The sequence below is a fragment of the Lepisma saccharinum genome, chromosome 24 (genome assembly GCF_977018435.1).
Source record: "Lepisma saccharinum chromosome 24, izLepSacc3.1, whole genome shotgun sequence".
Taxonomy (NCBI): Eukaryota; Metazoa; Arthropoda; class Insecta; order Zygentoma; family Lepismatidae; genus Lepisma; species Lepisma saccharinum.
This window is the reverse complement of record NC_139252.1, coordinates 62,869,797-62,893,126: the sequence shown is the minus strand read 5'-3', so window position 1 is coordinate 62,893,126 and position 23,330 is coordinate 62,869,797. Positions and strand designations below refer to the sequence as shown.

Sequence of the window (23,330 nt, the reverse complement as noted above, 5' to 3'; positions counted from 1 at the left end):
GATCTTGATGAAACACACATATAAAATTGCTGTTGTCTCGGATCAGCTGCTTCGGTATTTTAGAAAAAGTCTGTGCCAGGTAGAAGCAATCAATGTTTTTGTGTCGGCCCTGTGTAAAGAAATTTCTAACCTTGTTTTGATTATCCAGTATAATGTCATCAAACACAACAACAGAATTATCGAGACATTCATGAAGTGGCTTAACATCTGATTCAAAAGTGGCAATATCCAATCCATCATATAGCTTCATCAGCTGCTGATATTTTAATTGTTCCAAGCTCTTAGAGAAAACATACAAGTGCCTGTTTTTCCAGTCTAACCAGTTGGGTGCCAATAAAAAATTATCAATCATTAGTGTAGTTTTACCACAAGCTGATGGCCCAACAATAAGACATCTAATATTATCAGGCAGAAACTTGCCATTTCTCTTAATCTGCTGTTCAGGTTCTGGCAGCCTTTTTATAACATCCCAGGTGCTCATATTATCACTTTGTCTGCATCGATCCAGCTGTTTTCCGGATGACCCAGCCATTTGACAAATAACTTGTTGCCTTTTCTGCTGATGATTTTTTCTATGAGATATGTGTCAGGCTGTTTAGTTTTGCTGAGTTCTTCTTCATAGAATCTGCCTTTGAGAATTTCTCCTCGGTGATCTTTTATTATATATGTGTTAAGGGTCCCAGGTTTAATTTGAACCACTGTAAATAATTCAGTACTCCAGTTTCTTGTAAAGCCTCTTTTGAATAAGTGCTTATATTTGCTGATTCTTACTTGATCACCCACCTTGTATTTGGCTTTTCTTGTTGTTGGCTGGTATCTAGGATAATAAACAGTCCTGATCAATTTTTGCTCATCAGATGAAGTTACTTCAGAGGGTTTCATGTTGATTGTGGAATGGACCGAGTTGTTATATTTATGTAGAAGTTCTGGAAGAATATTAAGCCATTTATAATTACCTTGAAGTGTAAATTGTTTATACATACGATTTTTTAGGGTTTTGTTGAATCTCTCTACAATTGAGGCTTTGAGATCACTGTAACTCGAATAATGTTGTATTGACTGGCTTTTAATAAATTGTTGGAACACAGAATTATAAAATTCTTTGCCATTATCTGTTTGCAAATAGCGCGATGATCTTCCACTCTGATTGATGATTGTCCTGAAGGCTTCTGTAACACATTTTACAGTCTTGGATTTGAGCGGCACAGCCCATTCAAATTTTGAAAATGTGTCTATTACAGTGAGTAGATACTTGTAGCCCTTGTTGATTTTGTCTAAGTTTTTCAGCTGTCCACTTGCCATCTCAATCAAGTCGCTCTGCCATAAATCATCTATGCCTTTTGTGACTACTGGAAGTCTCTTATAATTATGTCTGGCTTGTCTGTGTAATTCGTCAACAATAATTTGTCTAGACATAATATGAAAACAAGAATATTGCAACTATGGGGTGTTCAGCAGCTGATACTACAGGATTTTCTAAATATAATTTGTCTCCTATTTGTATATGAAATTCCAGAGAGACTTCATCTTCAGCATAAGATGTTTCTAATGTATCGGGATCTGTAAAATCCTCTAACTCTACACTGGTGATTTTTGGTTTGTTGTCAGCATTTGTTATTGATAAGGTGGGGTAGTGGTGTGCCTGTGGTTGAAGCCAATATTTGATCTTGATTGGTCTCAGTGTGCCCCCAACAAAAAACTGGTAATAAAATTGAGCAGGGGACAGCATATATATTTTGCCACCTGGTGTAAATGGTGAATCATATTCTTTGTTGGGGATGCTGTACAATTCAAGAATTACTGTATGTTTTGGATTCTCGATTATGCCGGTTATTTCTTTTTCTGCTGTAAGCAATCTGCTTGTTACAGATTCAAGGTGCTCATTGATGGTCCTAACAATCTCATCGTGCCCAGGCTTGATTCTTATGTCCACAGCAAGTTTCTTGTATTGCTGCACAATTTCTTGTAGCTGGGTGGCAAAAACAGACAGAGCATTTGCTTGATTGGATTGCATGGTCCCTAGCTGTTGCTTGATATTAGCTACAATTTGCTGTAAATTTTCAATAACTGCCAATTTTGAATTTTGAGCAGTAAGATCATGGACCTGTCTTCTGATATCCTCAAACAGGGCATGCAGTTCATTAATATGTTGATTGGTTGGTAGAGTGGCCACTGTCTGAGTGAGTTGTTTGATCTCTGCTTGGATATTCTTGATATCTTCTGATTTCAATATGCGATTCACTGCCCTCTTTATATTTTTAAGTTCCTGTAATGTAGGCAGATTTGATACAGTATTCTGCAAAGATTCAAGTGCCAATTTCACATTATTTAATTCAGAAGCATCAGCCACATTTTGCATAGCATCTTGGAGCAGGGCTATATCTGCCTGAGTGGGTGTTGATTGTTGTAAAATTTCAAGCTTTGTTTGGATATCATCGATCAAGTGATGAAAATGAGATAGCTCAGATTCAGTGTTGAGGTTTTCAAGCTTTGTGATCTGTTGCTGGACACTGACAAGTGTGTCTACAATACCAGGCAGGCGGGATTCTAGAGATTCTTGTACATTTGTCAAATCACTTTGCACTGCTGCTATTGTACCCTCAAGATGGGTTATGGTACTTTGAATTTTTCCAAAATCTTCATATGTTTCAAGTTGCAGCTTAATGTTGGCAACACTCCGAGTTATTGCACTCAAAGCATCAGAAGATGGCAAGTTGTTCATAAAATTTTCAAGTGTCTCAATTTTTTCTTTAACCTCGGCTATGGCATTGTTCAGAGGGTCCAGATTAGGTATTTGGAGTGATTGAATCTGTTCTTTTAGAGTGGAAATCACTAGATCAAAATCTTCTTGTGATTTTATGCTTTTGACAATTGTTTGGAGCTGTGCCTGGACATTATTTATCTGCTCTTCCAATTGCTGTTTCAATTGCTCAGAGTTGGTGGCCTGGGTCTTAAATTTGGCTTGAAGAGCTGCTACAGCTTCTTCGAAACTTTGAAAATTATCCAATGTGGCCAAATCAGTATATTTCTGAAGCAGCACTTTGAGTTCTGAATCAATTTTAAGAAGAGGGTCCATGCATTGTGATTGTAAATTTGTAATTTCTAGTTGAAGACTGGCATTGAGTGTGGTTTGTAAAGCTTGTAAATCACTTCTTAATTTCCTGACTCTGACATCAAGCATCAGAATCTCATCACTGTGATCTTCATGCCTTGTATGGCCAAATATATCATTAGGCATTTTGTTTTAGTGGTTATTTATTATTGAATATCTGATTCTTAATTCTATAAAAAAGGTATAAGCTTGTCATATGATCCCGGGACCTCAATATATAAGCAGTCACCAGCAGAAACACTATATACAGTGCCAGAAATCATGTTTGAGTGCTTAATTCTATAAATATTTATCCCTACTGAAATCTTGACATTACCCTCAGGGGTTGTAATAAATTGGAATTGACCACCTACAGGTAATTGGTAATGATTTAAATTATTGTTAAATATGTACAATGTTTTACCTGTTTCACCATCAACATCTGTAAGTATGCTGTTCAGATGAATAATTAACAAAGCACTTAGTTTAGATATCATATCAGAAGAGGGTTGTGGTGTTGGCAGGTCCATAATAGCCTGTTTTTTTAACCCAAATAAGTTCATAGGCATGTTTATTTATTTCAAATCATGCTCTGTAATTGGGCATTGATTACCACTTTTCAAATCACAATGACCCCATGGTAGAGTATGTATGCCACATGATAAAATGCATCTCTTATCATCATGTGGGTCCAGAGCCACTTTTCTTACAATATTGCTAGTCAACAAGTGATCCACACTCTGAATTCTGGATTCTGATGTTCTGATTGTGCTACATGATTTGAGGCAATTTTTGTAATCTTCAAATTCAAGCTCTTTGTCTACAGTCACTCTGCCAATGCCCTTGGCATTTTTGGCAACAGCGCCACTACATGTTTCAAAACTGTACATCTTGGCCCTTAACCCAGCAAATATCACAATAACATCACCAAGTGTCTCATCTTTTAACTTGCCAGGCACCTTTTTGTTGTGGTGTTTAATTTTTGAATGTTCAGTGGTATCAAAATATTTAAACAATTCAGGCTGTGCTATATCTTGATAAACATCTTCTGTTTGAATATCAAGAACAAAACTATATGTGTCCATGTACATCAGTTTTACACGATCCTTATAAAAAGGCTTCAACACATCATAATACAATTTTAACATGTGTAATTTGGCCAATTCCAATATCACAGCCCCTACATAAATAGGCTTATCAAACTTAATCTTTGTTTTTTCATGTTGAAAAGTGCCATATTCTCATCATAAATTCTTCTGTAATTGAAGTTGGGCTTTGCAATCAATTTTTTGCTCCGGCTGGGGTCAGTAATTATTTTAACATCAATATGTTTTCTGACATTTTCAATTGTTTTGCCATACACTGAATTGACCATCAATTTAAACAAGGTCTTATGAAATTGGCTCATTGCAGATGTTCGAAGCTCTGTGTTTGTATCAATATATGGCTTCAACCATCTTGAGTGCCTGAACCTCAAAACTTTTCCAACTTTGGTCACTTGAACACCATGATTCATCAGGAACTGGAGGTTTTTGTAATATATGACATAATCCTGTTTCGGCTCTAGAGTCATCATCAATTTCTTCTGTTTAGAGCCAGGTGAACACTTAACCTCGGGAATTGGGGGCAGATCAGAAAATGTGTTGTGTAAATCATCAGGAATTGTCAGATCAACCTCTAAGAACAGGCCATAGTTACTGTCATCAAAATCCTTAAGATCTTCAATATTGAAATCTTCAACCCACTCAAGCCCTGCATATGGCAGTTTTTTCATCATAGCATAACCATAGAGGCTATTGGCATCTACATACAGTATATAATTTGATGGCAGTGCTGGATCATAATCAGGAATATATTTGTTATTTGCTCTGGCATATCTCTGAGAACATTGCACCATGCCTCCTCTTATACATTGTTCCATAAACAGATACATATCTTGATCCTGGATCAGATCCAATTGCATTTTAGTGTTTAAAAACATTGCAGACCATGCTAGGCCCGGAGCACTGTAAAAATACATTGGATCCAGCTTATAATTTTCCATGGAAGATTTTCTAAATGCCTGAAGTATATCAGCTAAGAGAGTGACATCAAGTTTTAAATAAGCCTTGTGATAATCACCAAATGTCTGGCATTTTAAATTGTTCCACATCAACTGGGCATGGTGATAATCTTCATCAGTGATTCCAGATCCTCTGATTTTGCTGTAAAACTCTTGTTGTGGTGGCAGAGAACACTCATCAAATTTAGAAAAATCTGTAACATAATCATATGGATATACACCCTTCCGCCTAATTAATTTCAGGTCCTGATTTGGAAACAAAGCACATGTGATTTTGAATTGATCATCAGATAATTGAGTGGCCAGTGTAGCCAGGCTAGCAGACAGAATTCTGTATGAATCAATAAATCTTAAGTGAATAGGAACACCATTAACTTTAATTATTTTGCTAATGGCAATATATTTTTCATTATTTTCAGCTAAAATATTTAAATTCTGCTTGTCAAACCCCTCGTACCTGATCAAATGATGGAAATCATAATTGGATGCTCCACGGCAAAATATAGGGACAAATTTTGGTCTCTGGATCTTAATATTACAGCTATTACACAGGGGCATTAAGAATTTACCATCTGTATGGGAATGGTGATGTACCTTGATATTTGTATCTGAAAATTCAGATTCACATACCGGGCATTTTTCTGCATTGTTGAAATCTTCAATCTGTTCCTCTGTTAAAGGCAACATAGGTTTTGATTTTAATAAGACATTAGATGCTATGCAACGGCACTCATTTTCTATTCTTTGTGCAAATTCTTTGATGGCATCTGCTCCCATGTATAAATCTTTTTTACTAACAACCCCATCCTGTACAACCACATAATAAAAACTAGAAGGTTCATGTAACTGGTATGATGTAATTGAAGGTTCATCAGGATCTGGGCTACAGAATGCAAGGGGTTTGAGGTTTGATTCAAAATCACAGACTATATATGCTGGGTGTTCCAACAAAACTTCAAATTTTTTGAATTTGGCATTTTCATTTGGGTTAGGCATAAGCATATGAACAGGTTTATGGTTGCCACAGTATTTCAGATGCTCAATTAACTTGTTTTTAGCAATTTCTGCATTCACTTCCCGAACCCCATTTATTATTTTTTTACCATCAAATACAGACAAACATCTTCTGCACAACTTGAATATTCTATGAGTTTTGTCTAGTTGTGTTCTGACTAAAGCTTCAAGATTATGTATCAGAGTATAATGGTGTGTATCATCCCCTTCAATTAAGAGCAGATCAATCGGAACAGCAGAATCATCATCAAATGTACTGATTCTGAGAGGTGCTATCAAGCAATTGCCACGGCCAGTAGAACAAATAAATACATTAATAGATAATTGTTTGCCATTGATATCCCGGGCCTTTTTTTCAAATTTATCAATATTCTGAACAGACATTGGATATTCTAAACCCTCCATTGCCTCATCAAAATCATTTTCATGTTGTTTATAAAAAGTTATTCGCTGAGGATCCTTTGAAATTGGATACAAAGCAGCTAAAATACACCACAAAAAGCATTTCTCATCATTATTTTTTATATTAACCACGGCTTGTTTGTTTTTAATATTTGCAGGTAATGGCAAATATGTAGATCCTTGTAATGGGCTGAATTCAGAAATATTAACATAGAGCTTGTGTAGAGATCCGCATAGGCTCCATCCTGACTCTTTTGCCGCAAATTCAGAGTGTTTAATATTCAATTGATCTATCAAACTGCTTATTATTTTGTCTGAATTTGCATTTGAATATATAGGTACAGTTTCTGTTATGTGGGGCTGTGCAAATTTTGTGCCATTTGGCTTCTTATATTGTGTAAACAATTTGAGGGACAGCTTATAAGAGCCATTTTGTGCATTTAGAATTGCCTGCACATCTGGATTTATACTGTTCAAAAAATTCTTAATGTCACATTTTGGCTCTGATACAAACCGGTGATCCCTAAGTTGGCCATTAAAACTGCTATGGATAGGTGGTGCATAGCGTGGCTGCTTTGCTGGTCCAGCATTAACAGGTGTTTCATGCTTCCTTTTCAGACCAGATGTAGATGGTAGTGGGGGCAATGTTGATGACTGTTCATAACAAATACACTTATGCCATTTGTATTAAGCCGTGCTTAATATTTTATGGCATCTTGGACACATTTTTGTGGCCTTTCTGCATTTCTTAGGGTCACAAATATGCCGGTGTCTAGACCAATTAGAACTAGATATATTTTTTTTGCATTGATTGCAATATTTTTGATTTGGCATTTTTGTTGTTTGTTTATATAAAATTTATTGGTCCAAAAAAACAGAACTATGGACAATATGCCAAAACAATTATAACAGCAGTTAGTGGCTGAGCTGGTGCTTTTATACCCAAACAACAGCAATAACTAGGCTCTGGTGATCCCCAATATAAAATAGCTTTGCTCTTTTATGCTGTTGTACAACACACTTTACCAGGTTTCAAACCTCAGCTGTATATCAGCTAGCAGTGAATATTCTCAAAATCTCACGTGTAGAGATATTATTTTGCCACATGTATTTCAATCTTACACATTTTACCAGGACTCAAACCCAGAGCTTTTGTTTACAAGGCAACAATATTAACACTTTGCCATCAGAGGAGACCTCACATTTTATCAGGCCTCAAACACAGAGCTTTTGTTTACAAGACAATAAGCCATGGGACTATGTCCACATGCAATACACATTGAATATCAGAATCCAGGAGTTATGAGCTCTATATCAACTAAATACAATTCAAAGTTGGACTTTGAACTGTGCAATGAATATTTTGTAAGTCTCACTCGGGTATATATTATCAGAACAAGGCAAAACCTGAATCCATTTCAGGCATATATGATAACATGCAAGAGTGAAGTTTTATGCTCTTCCAGTAAATTGGAGTTAATAACATGATGGCATGGCAATTTTCCCTGAAAGAGCACAGTGTAGATTTTATCTCATGCATGCAAGCATATAAAATCTCCCAGGCGTGCATAATTTATTGCTGGCCGGGACATGAAACTGATCAAAGATTAGAAAAAACATGAAACCATTTTGCTTGCCTGCCCTTGTCCTATTGTATTGATCTGTAAGTTGTAGAGGATGAGAATAAAAGCTTTTTGCCTTAGTTTTTAAGTGTAGCCAAAACAATATCAAGGGGGGGCATATTTTTGACAAAAGTATAGACAACAAACTGAGAGATGTAGCTTTTACACACATGGGCAAATCTGTCTGAGGGGAGTTCTTCTTTTCTACACTAGAATTCAAAATTCTTTAGATTTAAATATGTACACACATGGCCGATTGGGCTATATGCCCCCTCTTGACATAATTTTAAGTGTGGGCAAATCGGGGCATATGAACTCTTCTTTTCTACACTAGGATTCAAAATTCTTAGAATTAAGAGCATATCACACTTGAAGAATTGGGGAATATGGGCATCTTGGCATAATTTTAAGTGTGGGCAAATCGGGCTGTTTAATCAAATGACCTCTTCTTTTCTACGCTATAAGTGCGCCAGTAGTATATACTTTTATACTACTCCCTGTACATCCAACGAACTTAATTTTGTGATTGATAGGCGAAATTTTGAGGAAGTTTTTATTCTATCCTTAGCTTTTTATCATGTGTGTCCCTTTACAACCGCTCAAGGGGCCCTTTACACCCCCTTCTAACTTTGAGGTAAGGGGATTTCTCTTGTACAGTTTGAAAGATGCAAAATGGCCATATGTAACGATATACTCAAAATTTTTACTTCATTTTAACATTCTGAAAAAAAAATTTTAGAAAAGTTTTCACTTTCACTAAGAAGAAATAAAAGCTAATAATAAGAACTAATAGAAAATTCTACGTGAAACAAATAAATAATAACGCTCGAACTACACATTTGGGTCTATAATTTTATGTGTTTCCATCAATTACGTAGTATAAACGATATACAAAATAGCAACAACAAAACCCTGGATCTCGTACTTACAAAGGTTTCAACCTCCAGCTGACACGAGAGACGGACCCCCTGGTACCCGAGGACAAACACCACCCGTGTCTCATTTTAGAAGCGAAACATGTAAAGCAAACAGGTTGTAAACACTCGCAGGGCAATTTATCTTACAACTTTAAAAAGGCTGATTTTCACAAACTGTACCATAAATTATCTGCTGTTAACTGGGAGATCTTAAAGCTTTCCAATGATGTAAATAGAATTGTTTTTGATGTAATGTACGAATCTCTAGATGAATGCGTCCCTTTAAGACACATTAAGGCACCAAAATATCCTAGTTGGTTTACAACTAGTATAATGAAGAAAATTAAATCAAAGGCGTACCACTACAAAAAGTGTAAACAAAGTGTAGGCGACCCAGCTTATCATGCTAATAAATTTAGAGAAATCAGATCACTAGTAAAAAAAGAAATATCAGCGGCATATGATAACTATGTATTTAATTTTGAAAATAATATGCAGGATGACCCTTCTCTCTTTTGGACTTATATAAATAGTAAACAACGCGACAAACCAAAACACCCTGTTTCTGAGGATGGTTAGCCCCTACCAAACGTAAACGCGGTTGCAGAAGAATTTGCAAAACACTTTCAGCCTGTATGCAGGCAAAGGGTCCACATATAATCTGGAAATTATGACAGAGCATTCACAAAGCAGAGTGCTAGATATACTGAATATTCAAGAAAGCAGTATAAATTAAATCGAAAATGCTATCAAAAAGTTAAAACCAAAGAAGTCCCGCTCGACCTGATAAAATCCCACCATACATTTTCAAAGGTTGCGCTGATGTTTTAAAAGTTCCTCTGTCTGTCATCTTCAACTCTGTCCTATCCTCTATGCAGTTTCCTGAGAGATGGAAAGTCACTGCTATATGTCCAATTCAAAAAGCAGGGTGATAACAATACGATACAAAACTAGCGTCCTATTTCTATTTTATCCACTCCTGCGAAGATACTAGAACAAATACTATACATGCATATTTTTAACCATGTGAAAAATGCCATATCAGGATTTCAACACGGATTCCTACCTAAGAGCTCGATTGAAACAAATCTTGGAGAAAAATTGCATTATACAAGTACAGTATTAGACGAAGGGGTTCAAGTAGATGTGATATATACTGATTTCTCAAAAGCTTTCGACACAGTAGACCATGTGGCGTACTACTGAGTAAACTAGGTAGCTTTAATTTTTCATATCCCCTAAGAAAACTCATGGCGTCGTACCTAATGAACAGCCGACAGTGTGTCACCTACAAAGGCTCCTCATCCGATGAATTTTTGATGAGCTCGGGTGTCCCTCAGGGATCCAATACAGGGCCTCTTCTATTTTTGTTATTAATTAATGATTTACCCGAACATCTGATTGATTCTCGCAAACTCTTGTTTGCAGAAGATTTAAAGTTCTATAAAACAATAACAAGTCCCGACGATTGTGCCTCCTTACAACGCGACATAAATAGGTTGAGTGCGTGGTGTTCACATAACAAACTTTCCCAAAATGTCAAAAAAATGTTTCTCTGTTACATACACTAAGCAAAAAATACCTATAGATTATCAGTATAAAATAAAGGTAACAGTAGTATAAGCCGGAGACACATAAAACTCGGTTGTTTTCAAATAAAAATCATTGCTACTTACCTCATATGCATAGCGGAAGATTTTTCAAGCTGGCCATAACTTTTTTCCATGAAAAACATGTTACTTTTAACATTGTAATCATTTATTGGTCGTTGCTAATTCGGCGGGCAAATCTTGACTCACGTTGTCTATCGTCAGCTGATATGCAGTATCGTCAGCTGATGTGCAGTGTTTCCAAACTTATGAACGATAAATGCCGCACAAACTATTCACAAAATGTTTTTAAGCGAAAATTGAGGCTAGACTCTACTTTACGTCCTTATCTGCATGGTGATTGCTTCTTTGCGTTCGCGGTGCGCGATCGTGGTGCGGGTAAGTACCTTTTTCTTTTTACACTTTCTGTTCACTATAGCCCCACTATCCATTCACGGGATCGAGGTATGCCTACGAGGTTAGGTTAGGCCTGTTAGGTTAGGTTCCATTAGCACTCATTTCACCCCTAAATATGTGCTTCATCATGTAAAAAATACCTCAGTACGTTCAATTGCGCATATCCAGACAACATCGGTTTTTCTCGATTTACTCCTTCAGGAAATTTTTGCTCGCTTTGGGATTTACGTTGTTGAATTCCTTATAAAATGAGCTTTCCAACGATATATGACACGTATTCCTTAGGAAAAGGACGTAAACTAGAGTCTTACCTTTTATTGGAAAATAAAAACCCGCTCACACGTCATCTTGTCAAACTTCCGCGTGGTTGCTACACTGTGAGGGGGTTACATAACCAAACGCACGGAACATTTGATTCACGTAGTCGACGGTAATGGCGGCACGAGCTATCGCACAACGGAGATGCATGATTGACGAAAAATACCTTATTTACAGGCAAAATACATAGCACGATTATAAAAAAAATATATCCGGCTTCAGAAAGTCCTCAAGAACACAATTCCGTAAGTACTTTCTCGTCTTTTCTCCTGTAAATTTTAAAAAATCCGTCTCCGACTTATACTACTGTTACCAAAATGAATAATGTTAACCTCAAAAAAGCGGAAAAGGCAAGAGATATAGGAATACCTTTTGATTCTAAATTGACGTTCGCCTATCATCTGGACAAAGTAATAAGCGAAGCGTACAAGCTTGTTGGATTTATTATTCGCACGGGCACGGGCTTCAGAAATATACAAACACTAAAAATATTATATTATTCTCTAGTGCGTACAAAACTCGAATTTGGCTCTGTCATATTGAACACAGAAGTTCAAAAACACGCAGCAAATTTAGAACGTGTACAGTCAAAATTATTGCGATACATGAAATTCAAACTTGAAGGCGAATACCCCAGGTTCGAATCATACTCAAACCTAATACAGCAATTCCATATGGACAGACTTGATCACAGAAGGACAGCCCGAGAACTTATGCTACTTTGGAATATCTTTAACACCAAACTTCGATCTCCTCTGTGGCTTTCATAATTCAAAATACGCATTCCGAACATTAAAACATGACTAAACCTTCTATGTGAGCAAAGCGCGTACAAATAGAATGAAAAGATCACCTATTTGGAGAATGAGTACGGTCTACAATGCTATAGAGAAAGAAAATAAAAGCATACATTTTTTTCACAATGTCATATTCCCAATTGAAGAAAACAGTTATGAATACATTAGCTAGAAAAACAGAACATACCGTTTCGTGATTCTAAAGAGGTAAGAGCACTATTAAAATTAGGTAGCACTTTTCTCACTTTTAACCTCAACTTTACTATCGCCTATTCTTATGATGGATGGAAATATGTTATGAAACTCTACAGTACTATTATTGTATGTATTGTATAAGCAATTGTACTATTATAATATGGGCTCTTTAAATTGGCGTAAACCTGTTGAGTATTTCCGTGCAAACTGTCCATGACTGTTTTCATTAATTTTTCTCTTATATCGTATGTGTTTTAAATGATAGATTTTTATGTATACTGGTGCAGAAGTTGTCAACAGCTTGTTTTGAGTTTTCTTTCAATTCTTGAAGCTCTTATTGGGTCAAATAAAGTGCTCGAACATGGTGATGGACAATTAGCACGGTAATACTCATGGATCGCACTGTACCTCGGACAAAACTGTACATATTCATAAATATAGCCTACTTTGCTATTGGCACAAAGCACAGAGCATTCCCTGACATTCGCTACGGGACTCGGCGTCAGAGCTTGTCTTTCCCGGTGAACGGGTCCGCGACAGTCGCTTATATTAAATCTCGTAAAAATGTTTAGAGTAACAGGGTCAGTTCTGAATAAAAGTGGAAAGAAAAATGGGGAAATACAGTATACAAAGACAATCCGCACACCATCCGTGAGTTAAAATAGAGTATTGTACGAGAAATAGGGAGAATTACAGTAGACGAACTTGCATGTGTAAATGCCAATTTGCTTGGGAGATGCCAGGAATGTGTTGCAGCAGAGGGACATCATTTTCAACACCTTCTGTAGTCAAGGTTAGTACACAATATGAAAACTGTAATTTTAATAGCCGACTCTAGCGACTGTCGCTGACCCGTTTACCGGGAAAGACAAGCGCTGATGCCGGGTAGCTTTCTTCAGAGTCTCGTAGCGAATGTCAGTGAATGCTCTGTAGTAATTTGTCTTCAACTTTTCTTTTCAGTTTTCAATGGCGCGCGGTCTCTGAGTTTGAGAGTCCCGCTCCTAGTGTATGCAACGGACGTCGCGCTTCTCATAGGCGCTTACCAGGTACGAACGGATTCAGTTAGTTTAGTTCAAAAGGTGCAGTCATTGATTCTGCAATGAACTGAGTCATGCGATTGAATCCTTTTAGAATCTCGTCAAAGGAATCATTCAATTAACTCGAAGATACCCTATTCCTTTCTCGAAGACATCATTCCTTGCGTGGTTGACTGTCTCGCCTTTACGATAATTACTGTATTATACTAAACTAATGTCCATAATACTAGAGCCGGTGCTATCCAGTCTGTATTCGGTCTGACTGTCACGCGCAGGACAGGTTTTGATTCCCGGAGTGGGTGATCTACATTTCTCCCTGCATAAAGCGGGGGGTTGACCCAACCTTTATCAATGGGTAGTCTTGGTGTAAAAGGGGGTTGGAGCGTGGTGGTGATGACATCACCTCAAAAATGACCGAAATCGTGAATGTATGGTGTCGTACCTCCACAATGAAACACATATGTTTTACCCAGGATTCGAACTTGAAATCTCTTGCTTCGTAGCTCCTTACGCCGACCAATCCGTCAGAGAAGCTGGTTTTGCCAACATTAACACTTATTCAGTCATTTATGGATGCATTCATTGTCGCCTTGTATTCAAGAGGTCCCGGGTTTGATACCCCTTGTAGGCACGTAGTGATTCGGATCCCACTTTAAACTGTAGGTCCAATCCTGGTTACCCTTCATTTTAGTTAGCGCAGCAGTTTTCTTTATTAGATATTTTGCAGTTGAAGTAATCTCGTTAATATTTTTTTGTTTGTTTAACATGCAACGTGTTAATGAAAATCAGTTCTTAGCAAATGAATTTAATGATGTTGGCTTCATTACAACATACAAATACAATTGTTCATTAGATTCAGTGGTTGACAACTAATTTAAACCTAATTTTGTATTGTCAAAAAGCTTAGACATAATGACAGTATTGCCTTTTATGATTATGCCATAATGTATTTATTAATATTTACTTTCATCAAGGATCATGGAGTCGGGTACCCTATTCTAAAGTAAAGTAAAGTAAAAAGTAAAGTGCTCCACTGTGCATAGCACCACGCCATGAAGGCGTATAGGGGGTGTGGGGGTAACGCCCCACACTTTCTTGATCCGGTTGTGAGTGGGGGTGATGTGATCAGCATCACGCCCCTGACCGCCTTTACCCCCCAGGGTTTCCCCCAGGTACCCATGTTATTCGACGCTGGGTGGGCGCCGGGGCCGCTTCCATCGTTAGAAAAGTTCCCGGATTTGAACCGGCCGGGGATCGAACCCGGGACCTTTAGCATGGTAGTCAGACGCGTTACCGACTGATCCACCGCGGCCAATTCTACACCCTCGAATTTTCATTTTTTTTCTTTATGAAGATTATGTGATCCTAATTGTGAATAAAAATGAATCCATCATCCGCCATCATAGAAGTTCTGAAAAACATTTTTGACGTTACGCAAGGAATTTTAATTTTATAAAAAACGTAAGTTTCGTAGCAAGCAGATCTAAGAAATTAACTTCCGCGCTATTTGCAAACACCGTTTGTTATGAGGAATTAAATATTTTCACGAAAATATTTGAAATGTGCCTGAAATCGAGGGTGTAGAAAGGGGCACCGGAGCCGTTACATGTTCCTTAAAGTAACTCGCACACTCGCTCTCTAGCATTCCTAAACCCGAAGGTTTATGGCTGCAGCAACACAAACCTTCATCTGTCCCTATCCTGGGCAAGATCAATCCAATCTTTTCCGATTTCCTTTAGGTCCATCTCAACGTTATCCTCCATCTTCGTCTTGGCCTTCCTTCAGGTCTCTTACCATCAGGTTTCCCAACAAGAATCCTGTAAACTCTTCTTTCCTCTCTAATTCGTGCCACATGGCCTGCCAATGTAAGTCTTCTTGATTTAATTATTCTAATAATACCTATTCATTAAGGTAAAGTTACAAAATTACAAACGTATTTGGGAGTAAATTGTTTGAATTTACCGTGCAACCATTTCATGAAGGTTGAGAACCACTGTGTATTGTTTCCAGGGCAGTGCAAAGTTGCTGGAGCCGTGGTACTACCTGGCTCTGCTGGACGCATTCATCCTCATCTTCATCGGAAGTTCTTCGGCGTTGATCGCCATCTTCTACCTCGGACTGTGTGTTCAAGTGGTTAACTTAATTCTGTTTGGGGTCATGGGCCTAGGTGAGTACAACACGATACTATTTTTCTAACTTTCTCTTCCTTCCATCTTGTCCAAGACAGGTGTCAAACAGGTGAATCAATCAGGAATAGTGAATGACCATTCATTGACGAGATATGACGTGATGTTGGAATACAGGAGCTTTTAGAACTGACATTGTTCCGTGGATAAATTCACTCGCTCTACTACATCCTATAAGTGGTATGCTCAAGTCAGAAATCAAAGACCTTGGTACCAAAACATGAATCCACCTCGGGCAGTCATCGTTTTGGTAAATTTCTCGTATCGGACAAACGGATTTCTTCAAATTTACAGGAGAAATTACTTACCGAATGCAGTTTCTTTATACTTATGGAAGTTCGGGGAAGTGTTTTCTCGCATCGTTCATTGAATTTTGCCGGTAAATCATCTATTTTTCGATATAAAGGTGTGACCGATGCACGAAAGCTCTTGCATCCATTTATTTCCAGGTGGATGTAGCCTGTGTGTGATGACGTAATCCCGGTCAATCCCGGCCAGCGTTTCCAAACACGTGTTTTTGTAACTGAAGAAGGCACGTTTCCGCAAATGGTTCGTGTGTCTATGTGTCCAATAGTTTGTGGGGCTGTGTGTCAATTGTTCGTGGGGCTATGCGAGAATGGTGTGTGGGGCTACGCATATTTTTTTTCGAAACCAATTTTTAACTATTCTAACCTATACGTGACCCTACCTAACATAACCTTATCGGAAATGGTTCGTGAGGCTATGTATCAATGGTTCGTGGGGCTATGCGTCAATGGTTTGTGGGGCGACGTAGGTATTTTTGTGTGCAGTGGGGTGGAAACACTGCATGCAGAGTACGGTAGTGAAACTGTGACCGCCATTTTGCGTGTTACCGAAAGCAAAAAGAACTTACTCGATATGTCGCAAATAGAGCTTATTTCCGTGAAATAAGCGAAATGCCAGCTTTCTGCAATGTTTTTCAATGCAGAATACGTAAGTACGAATATTCAAATTAAATGAACTAGCAAATTTCAGCCGTTTGTCCGATACGAGAAATTTACCGTAGTTTTTATATTAAGAATTCGTGCAGGTCATGTTTTAGTTAATCAGCATGTAGCTTGTTTAGAAATTGTGTCCTCAACTTCCTGTCAGTGCGGAGAAGCTATACAATCGCTCAATCATTTTTTTCAATGTCACTTAAGACAACAACATCGAGACATTTATTAAAAAAAATTATTACGCGTTCAGGTTCCATTTCTGATATCAATATCTACATTAATCTCTGAGCCTGGTACTTCATTTATTTGGATACTTTATAGTTTCGCTCTAAAACATCGGATTACAATTAAAACACTCGTCATGACACTCACAATTATTTAGACGTCATACTATCATAGGACTAGATTGGACAAAAGCACTCAGTAAGAAGCCAATAGTGATTCGAGGAAAGTAGACGATAGTAAGTATCATGTTGGAACATATGTGTAATTGCTTGTGTATTACAGTGGAATCCATGAGTATTACCTTGCAAATTGTCCATGACTATTTTCATTAATTTCTCTCTTACATCCTGTGTGTTTTTAAGCGATGGATATTTATGTATGCTGGTGCAGAAGTTGTCAACAGCTTGTTTTGAGTTTTGTTTCAATGATTGAAATTCTTATTGGGTCAAATAAAGTGCACGAACATGGTGATGGACAATTTGCACGGTAATACTCTTAGATCCCACTGTACTTGAACACAACAGCTTTGGCTAGAAATCGCAAAATTACGCGGTGTGAGCCAACCAAATAATGACGACTATTACGTCATCAGGAGAAAGCATGGTATTCTCCCAACCTCTATTTCTAATAATATTGCATTTGATCCTTGCTATAGCTTCAGATGGATGTGTTTTTCGTACTTCACAACCACGCAAGACCAGTTATTCAGTAGATTTGCTCATTTTTAGTAGAACCTTCAAATGACACAAGCGTGGCCTAACAAATTACTTAAAGAACCATGAAACTATGAAAAAAATATATACGCAATAACCATTGGTTAACATTTGATAATGATATGACAGTTAGCATGAATGTATCCAACGTGTGTCATGGATGTTACAGTGCAGAACGTAACATCTGTGATAAGGGTTTGATCTTGTACAGAAATTACTGTTAGAAGAAACTTGGATTAGTATACAAGGCCGCCCGTGAGATTTTATTTTTTCAAGGGGAACACAGTGACCAAAATGGGGGAACAGTATACTTTGCATAGGCATTCCCTCCCGTACTGCATTTTCTCTTTGCTAATCCATGCAAGCATCTCTTCATCTTCAGGATATGTAACTTCTTGCTTAGGGATACAAAGGGGGCCGCTGTCCCTAGGGTAACCAACTTTCGGCATTGAATTTACGGGAGATTAAGTAGCGACAAATTTTGTGCATTGTTAATGACACAGCTTCAGTCCAGCAAATGTTAATGGAATAGTTAGCACATTTGTACAGAGCATTCCCTGACATTCGCTACGAGACTCGGCGGCAAGCTGCCCGGCACCAGCGCTTGTCTTTCCCGGTGAACGGGTCCGCGACAGTCGCTAGAGTCGGCTATTAAAATTACAGTTTTCATATTGTGTAGTAACCTTGACTACAGAAGGTGTTGAAAATGTCCCTCTGCTGCAACACATTCCTGGCATCTAACTAACTAACTAACTCCCTTGCCTTCTTAAACCCGAAGGTTCATGGCTGCAGCAACACAGGTCTTCCATCTTTCCCTATCTTGAGCAAGTTCTATATACTCTTTTCCATCCCTACCGATTTCCCTTAGGTCCATCTCAACGTTGTCCCTCCATCTTCGTCTTGGTCTTCCTACAGGTCTCTTACCATCAGGTTTCCCAACAAGAATCCTGTAAACTCCTCTTTCCCCTCCCATTCGTGCCACATGGCCTGCCCACCTAAGTCTTCTTGATTTAATCATTCTAATAATATCTGGACATGAATACAAATTATGTAGTTCTAAATTATGTAACCTTCTCCACTCACCCGTCTCCTCATCCCTTTTAGGTCCAAATATTTTCCTAAGGATCTTATTTTCAAATACTCTCAATTTATGTTCCTCTTTCAATGTAAGGGACCAAGTTTCACATCCAAATAATACTACAGGCAAAATTACTGTTTTGTATATTTTAACTTTTAGTTTCTTAGATATTAAACGAGAAGACAAAAGTTTATGAAGAGAGAAGTAACATGCATTTCCTGAATTGAGCCTACTTTTTATTTCCTCTTTAATATAATTTTCATTTGTTAATATTACTCCTAAGTATTTGAATTTGGAAACTAGTTCAAACGAGTTGTTATCAATAATTAGATTTTGATTATTACCTAACACTTGGTTTCGGCCTGTAAGCATATATTTAGTTTTCTCTTTGTTAACTTCCAAACCTAACTCTTCAGCAGTTTTGAAAAATATTTTAGCATTATTCTTAATTGTATTCACATCATCCCCCAGTAAGTCTACATCAACTGCATATGCTAACAACTGAGTCACACCATTTAATTTTAGTCCTTCTTTAGTTTCTTTTATCTTCCTAACAGCATATTCTAAGGCAAAATTAAAGAGCAATGGAGATAATGCATCTCCTTGTTTTAACCCATCATGAATTGTAAATTTGTCAAACATATTAATACCCACACGAATTTTACTTTCTGTTTCACTGGTGCATATTTTTATCATACTAACAAGCTTCTTAGGTATTCCAAACTCGACTAATATATTATATAATTTATCTCTTTTGACCGAATCATATGCTTTTTTGAAATCAATGAATAGCTGATGGACATTTTGATTATATTCCCACTTTTTTTTCAAGTGTCTGTCTGATGTGAAAAATTTGATCTGTAGTTGATCTGTTACGTTTAAATCCACATTGATAATCACCTATAATTTCATTAGCATATGGGGTTAGTCTTGTTAAAAGAATGTTAGATAATATTTTATATGTTGTTGAGAGTAGAGAAATTCCACGGTAATTATTGCAGTTCATTTTATCACCTTTTTTAAACACAGGAACAATTATGGATTCTTTCCACTGTTGAGGGATTTCTTCTTTATTCCATATTAAACAAATTAATTTATGAATTTGACATATTAATGAATTTCCACCATATTTAATTAACTCAGCTGGTATTAAATCAATGCCAGGTCCTTTGTTATTCTTTAGCCTTTTAATAGCATCTTTAACTTCAGTCAAGTTAGGTTCTGGAACTAAAGGTTCTGCTGTGTGTACTTCATTTACTTCTGATTTATCTCCTACATGGACATTTAAAAGGTCATTAAAGTAGTTCTTCCATCTATTTAGAATATCGCTTGGGTCAGCAAGAAAATCACCATCTTTATCTTTTATCAAGTTTACTTTAGGTTGCCACCCCTTTCCAAACTCATTTACACCTTTATATAAATCTCTGATATTTTTATTTTTGCTCTTTGTTTCAATTTCGTTAATTTTGCTTTTCAAGTAATCTCTTTTTTTACTTCTAAACGTGCGGTTTACTTCTCGCTTTATTCTATTATCATTGTTTAGATTTGTATCATCAGAGTTATTTAACCACCTAAGTCTAGCCTGATTTCTTATTTCTATTAGATTATGACATTCATTATCAAACCATGGCTTACTTTTTCTCGGTTTATGGTATCCTATACTTTCTTTAGCTGCTGACTCTATTGCATTACGTATGTGCTCCCAATTCTTATTTACGTCTGTTTCACTTATATTTTCATCATCATTTAAATCCTGCAAAACATCAAATCTATTTGACAGTTTAATTTGGTAATCTTTCTTAATTCTTTCATCAGTAAACTTTCCTGTATCAAATTTTAGAACTTTTAGATTTTGTTACTTATGATTTATCACTGAGAGTCTTTCTATTAATTTAGCAATTACTAAATATTGGTCACTGGCACAGTCAGCACCTCTATGTGTACGAACGTCAATTATACTAGTATGCCTTCTCTTATCAATGAGAATATGATCTATCTGATTATGAGTTTTACCATCTGGAGAAGACCAGGTATATTTATGGATATCTTTATGTTTAAAAGTGGTACTTTTCACAATTAAATTCTTTGAGGTTGCAAAAGTAATCAATCTTATACCATTATCATTACTTAATTCATGAAGACTTTCTTTACTAATCGTGGGTTTAAATGTCTCTTCTTTGCCAATCTGTGCATTACAGTCACCTAACAGAATTTTCATATCATACTGAGAAAATTTATCAAAGACCTGTTCTAACTCTGTATGAAAATCATCTTTAGTATTATCATCTTTATCTTCCGTTGGTGCATGTATGTTTATTAAAATAATTTTACACCACCTACCCTGTAAAACTGCATATGATATCCTATCATTAATAAATTCTACTGTTTTATGAGCCGAGATAATTCTATTATTTATGAAAAAGCCTGTTCCAAAATTATGATTTTCAGTACCACCATAGAAAAAAGTATAATTTTTAGTTTTGCAATTCCCTTCTCCTGGCCACCTAACTTCCTGGACAGCTACTACATCTAATTTATACTTAACTATCTCATTAACTGTACACTGAAATGCCCCAGGCCGGTAAAGGTTCAGAACATTCCAGGTGCCTAATTTAATATCCTTATTCCTAACGTATATCTTATGCTTAGTCCAGGTACCTCCCAAAGTAGTCCCCACCCGGAGATCCGAACGGGGGACTATTTTACCTCCTGAATATTTTACCTTGGGAACATCCATGGCCTTATATTGCTGTTTCTTGACATTTTTCTTTTTACAGTGCAGAGTTGTCAGCTCTACGCCTAACCCCCAATATGAATGGAGGAACTACTACATAAGACGAACACAAACACATTAGACAGCACATTTACTACACAAGACGAACACAAACACATTAGATAGCACAACTACTACACAAGACACACACACAAACACATCACAACTATAACACAATATAAACATAAACACACCACAACTAGCTATCACAAAGAACTTTCTTTGTATACTTTATACCCCATTTTTCTTTCCACTTTTATTCAGAACTGACCCTGTTACTCTAAACTTTTTTACGAGGTTTAATATAAGCGACTGCCGCGGACCCGTTCACCGGGAAAGACAAGTTCTGATGCCGGGCCGCTTGCCGCCGAGTCTAGTAGCGAATGTCAGGGAATGCTCTGTATTTCCACAAAATAATTAATTTACATTTTATGTAACATACAGATCACAATAGAGAATACAAATTTATAATTCTGCATGTTTCTTAGACCTAACCCATACCTATTGGTCCACTGATACAGTACTAAGCATCAACTACTGCAAAATATGCCGTCACGCCCGCACGTCAAAAGTTAAATCTTCAAGTTCTTGCAGTCTACTTGTATGGCACGCCGAACTCGGAAGCAGTTGACATTTTGCGATATTGGTTGTTAATGAAAAATATGGGAGAAATAGAATATCAATACGGGAGTACCCCTCCCCCAAATTTCTAATACGAGAGATTCAGGAAAATACGGAAGAGTTGGTCACCTAACAACACGACTGTGTAATAATAAATGTTATCTGCTGGCCACTGTGATTAACGTAACGTCCTTAAAACTGGGATCTGAGATCCAATCCCAGATTTTTCCCTTGTGTTTTTTCTATCATTCATCTAACTGTCGCGATTACCGTAGAAGCAGAAAAATAACGTCCAGTACGAAATAGAAATCACTCAACAATATCACAAGATGAAGCAAGGAAAGGCGACGTCATCAACCGCAAACACCAACTCGGAGAACCATAATATAAGCAATGTTCAATCATTTTACTTTATGAAACATAACTTTCAATGTACCTTTGCAGGTCTTTACAGCCTGGCTATTTTGATAGTCCGTGAAACTAGGAATATGCTGCTAGATGGATTCTACTAATAGGCCTTAGGAATATTCTGCCTTTACTGTTAAACGCTTTGTACGTGAACGTCGAAATAAACGCTTTCTGTATCGAATTTGTAGATTGTTTCACATTTAAAAGGCGTTTCCATTCCGTGTCCTCCATTGCATTTAGACGTTGTTGCAGGAATTAGCTTGATGGTCATGTGCTGCTTCACATTGTCGCCACTGGGAGACCGGATATGGACTGCAGCCCGCCGTGAAATGGCTCAATCAAGTAGCTTACAGAATCATTCATAGCAGAACAAGAACCATACAGAAAGGAGGAGACAGAAATTGATAGTAACATAGGAAGACATAAAAAAGAGAGAAAAGAAAACAGCGAAACAGAACGGGTAAGAAAGACAGGGAGGGTAAAAGACGGAAAGATAGAAAACAGGACAGAGAAGGGGGAAGTAAAGAATGAAAGAGAGAAATTAAGAAAGAAATGGAGAGAGGAATTATGAAACGGAGAAATAAAGAGAAGCAGGAAGACATAGAAAAAGCAAAAGGAGGAAACGATAGAAACAGGGGGCAGAGAGAAGGAAGGAAAGAGAAACAGAAAAGATAGAGAAGGAGGCAAAGAATGAAAGAAGTAAAAATACAGAGGAATGAAGAAATAAAGAGAAGCAGAAAAAAGAGATAGAAACAAAAACAAAGTTAAACAGAGAAAAAATAGAAGGAAAGACAGAAACATGACGAACAAAAGGGTGAGAATGAAAGAAAAACAGAGGAAGGAAAAGCAAAGAGTGGAATATTAACATAACATGAGAGGCAAATACACACACAAATTTTCAATCAT

General features: G+C 37.1%; 1 protein-coding gene across 2 annotated transcripts in view; it reads left to right on the top strand.

Annotated features, from left to right (window-relative positions):
• LOC145978277 (uncharacterized) overlaps positions 1 to 22,595 on the top strand; it is a 47,224-nt gene extending 24,629 nt beyond the window's left edge. For both annotated transcript variants that reach the window (XM_083110796.1, XM_083110795.1), the window contains exons 5-7: positions 13,385 to 13,470; positions 15,472 to 15,628; positions 22,461 to 22,595. In XM_083110796.1, coding sequence (XP_082966922.1) covers positions 13,385 to 13,470; positions 15,472 to 15,628; positions 22,461 to 22,528 — 311 coding nt within the window. In that variant the 3' untranslated portion in view covers positions 22,529 to 22,595. The remainder of the gene's footprint in view (positions 1 to 13,384; positions 13,471 to 15,471; positions 15,629 to 22,460) is intronic.
• Positions 22,596 to 23,330: the final 735 nt, after the last annotated feature.